The sequence below is a fragment of the Austrofundulus limnaeus genome, unplaced genomic scaffold (genome assembly GCF_001266775.1).
Source record: "Austrofundulus limnaeus strain Quisiro unplaced genomic scaffold, Austrofundulus_limnaeus-1.0 Scaffold3213, whole genome shotgun sequence".
NCBI classification, from domain to species: Eukaryota; Metazoa; Chordata; class Actinopteri; order Cyprinodontiformes; family Rivulidae; genus Austrofundulus; species Austrofundulus limnaeus.
In genome coordinates this window covers 10,761-11,593 of record NW_013955615.1, presented here as the reverse complement: position 1 = coordinate 11,593, position 833 = coordinate 10,761, and the positions used below count along the sequence as shown (strand labels likewise).

The 833-nt window shown below is 38.2% G+C and overlaps 1 protein-coding gene across 1 annotated transcript; it reads left to right on the top strand.

Annotated features, from left to right (window-relative positions):
- Positions 1–167: 167 nt before the first annotated feature.
- LOC106511784 (dehydrogenase/reductase SDR family member 12) lies at positions 168–607 on the top strand (the record flags this gene model as incomplete). Its single annotated transcript, XM_014000521.1, is given in 3 exon segments — positions 168–229; positions 324–428; positions 517–607. Coding segments are annotated over 3 exon segments (258 nt in total), but the record flags the coding sequence as incomplete, so codon positions are not given.
- Between the last annotated feature and the right edge of the window lie 226 nt (positions 608–833).

Sequence of the window (833 nt, the reverse complement as noted above, 5' to 3'; positions counted from 1 at the left end):
TGAGTATTGTTTATTTAATAAATTCTAGTGGTTTAGAGATTTTGATATTTTTTTGTAAAATTTCAAAGAAAAATTAAATAAATGTTAAAAATCCTTTTTTTCAGTGTGGTAACAAAAAAACTTCAAAATAAAGTAGAGTCTAACAGTGAGTTTAACTTTACTTTCAGGTACATACATCCTAACAACGGCCCTGATTCCTGCTCTGAAGAAAGTCCAGGACCCCAGAGTGGTGGGTTTCTGTTTCAACAAAAGAAAAACAAGTCATTTGAGAACTGAGGAGGTGAAAAGTTCAACTCTAACATTTGTTTCTGTTTGTTCCTCAGATCACTGTGTCATCAGGTGGGATGCTGACCCAGAAGCTCAACGTGGACGACCTGCAGTTTGAGAAGGGGACGTTTGACGGCACCATGGCTTACGCCCAGAATAAAGTAAAGTCCAGTGATTTACAGCGTCTGCACTGTGAGCTGTGCTCTGTGTAAAATCTGACTCACCTGTGCTTGTCTTTCTGTGACACAGAGACAACAGGTGATCCTCACAGAAAGGTGGGCCTCTCAGCACAAAGAGATCCACTTCTCCTGCATGCACCCTGGCTGGGCCGACACTCCAGGTGGAGAAAATCTGTCAGAACCGCCCTGTTTTCATTTTCCTGCTGCTTACAACCATCCTGCTTAAATATAATTAAAATAATTGGTACCACTTAACAATAAGACTCCCCTTATAGATGTTTATAAATAGTTAGGTTATTAATTAATCTGTAAACACTTTATAAATCATTAAGTGTTTATTATAGATGGATTAGATTAGATCTTTATTGTCATTGTACAGAGCACAAT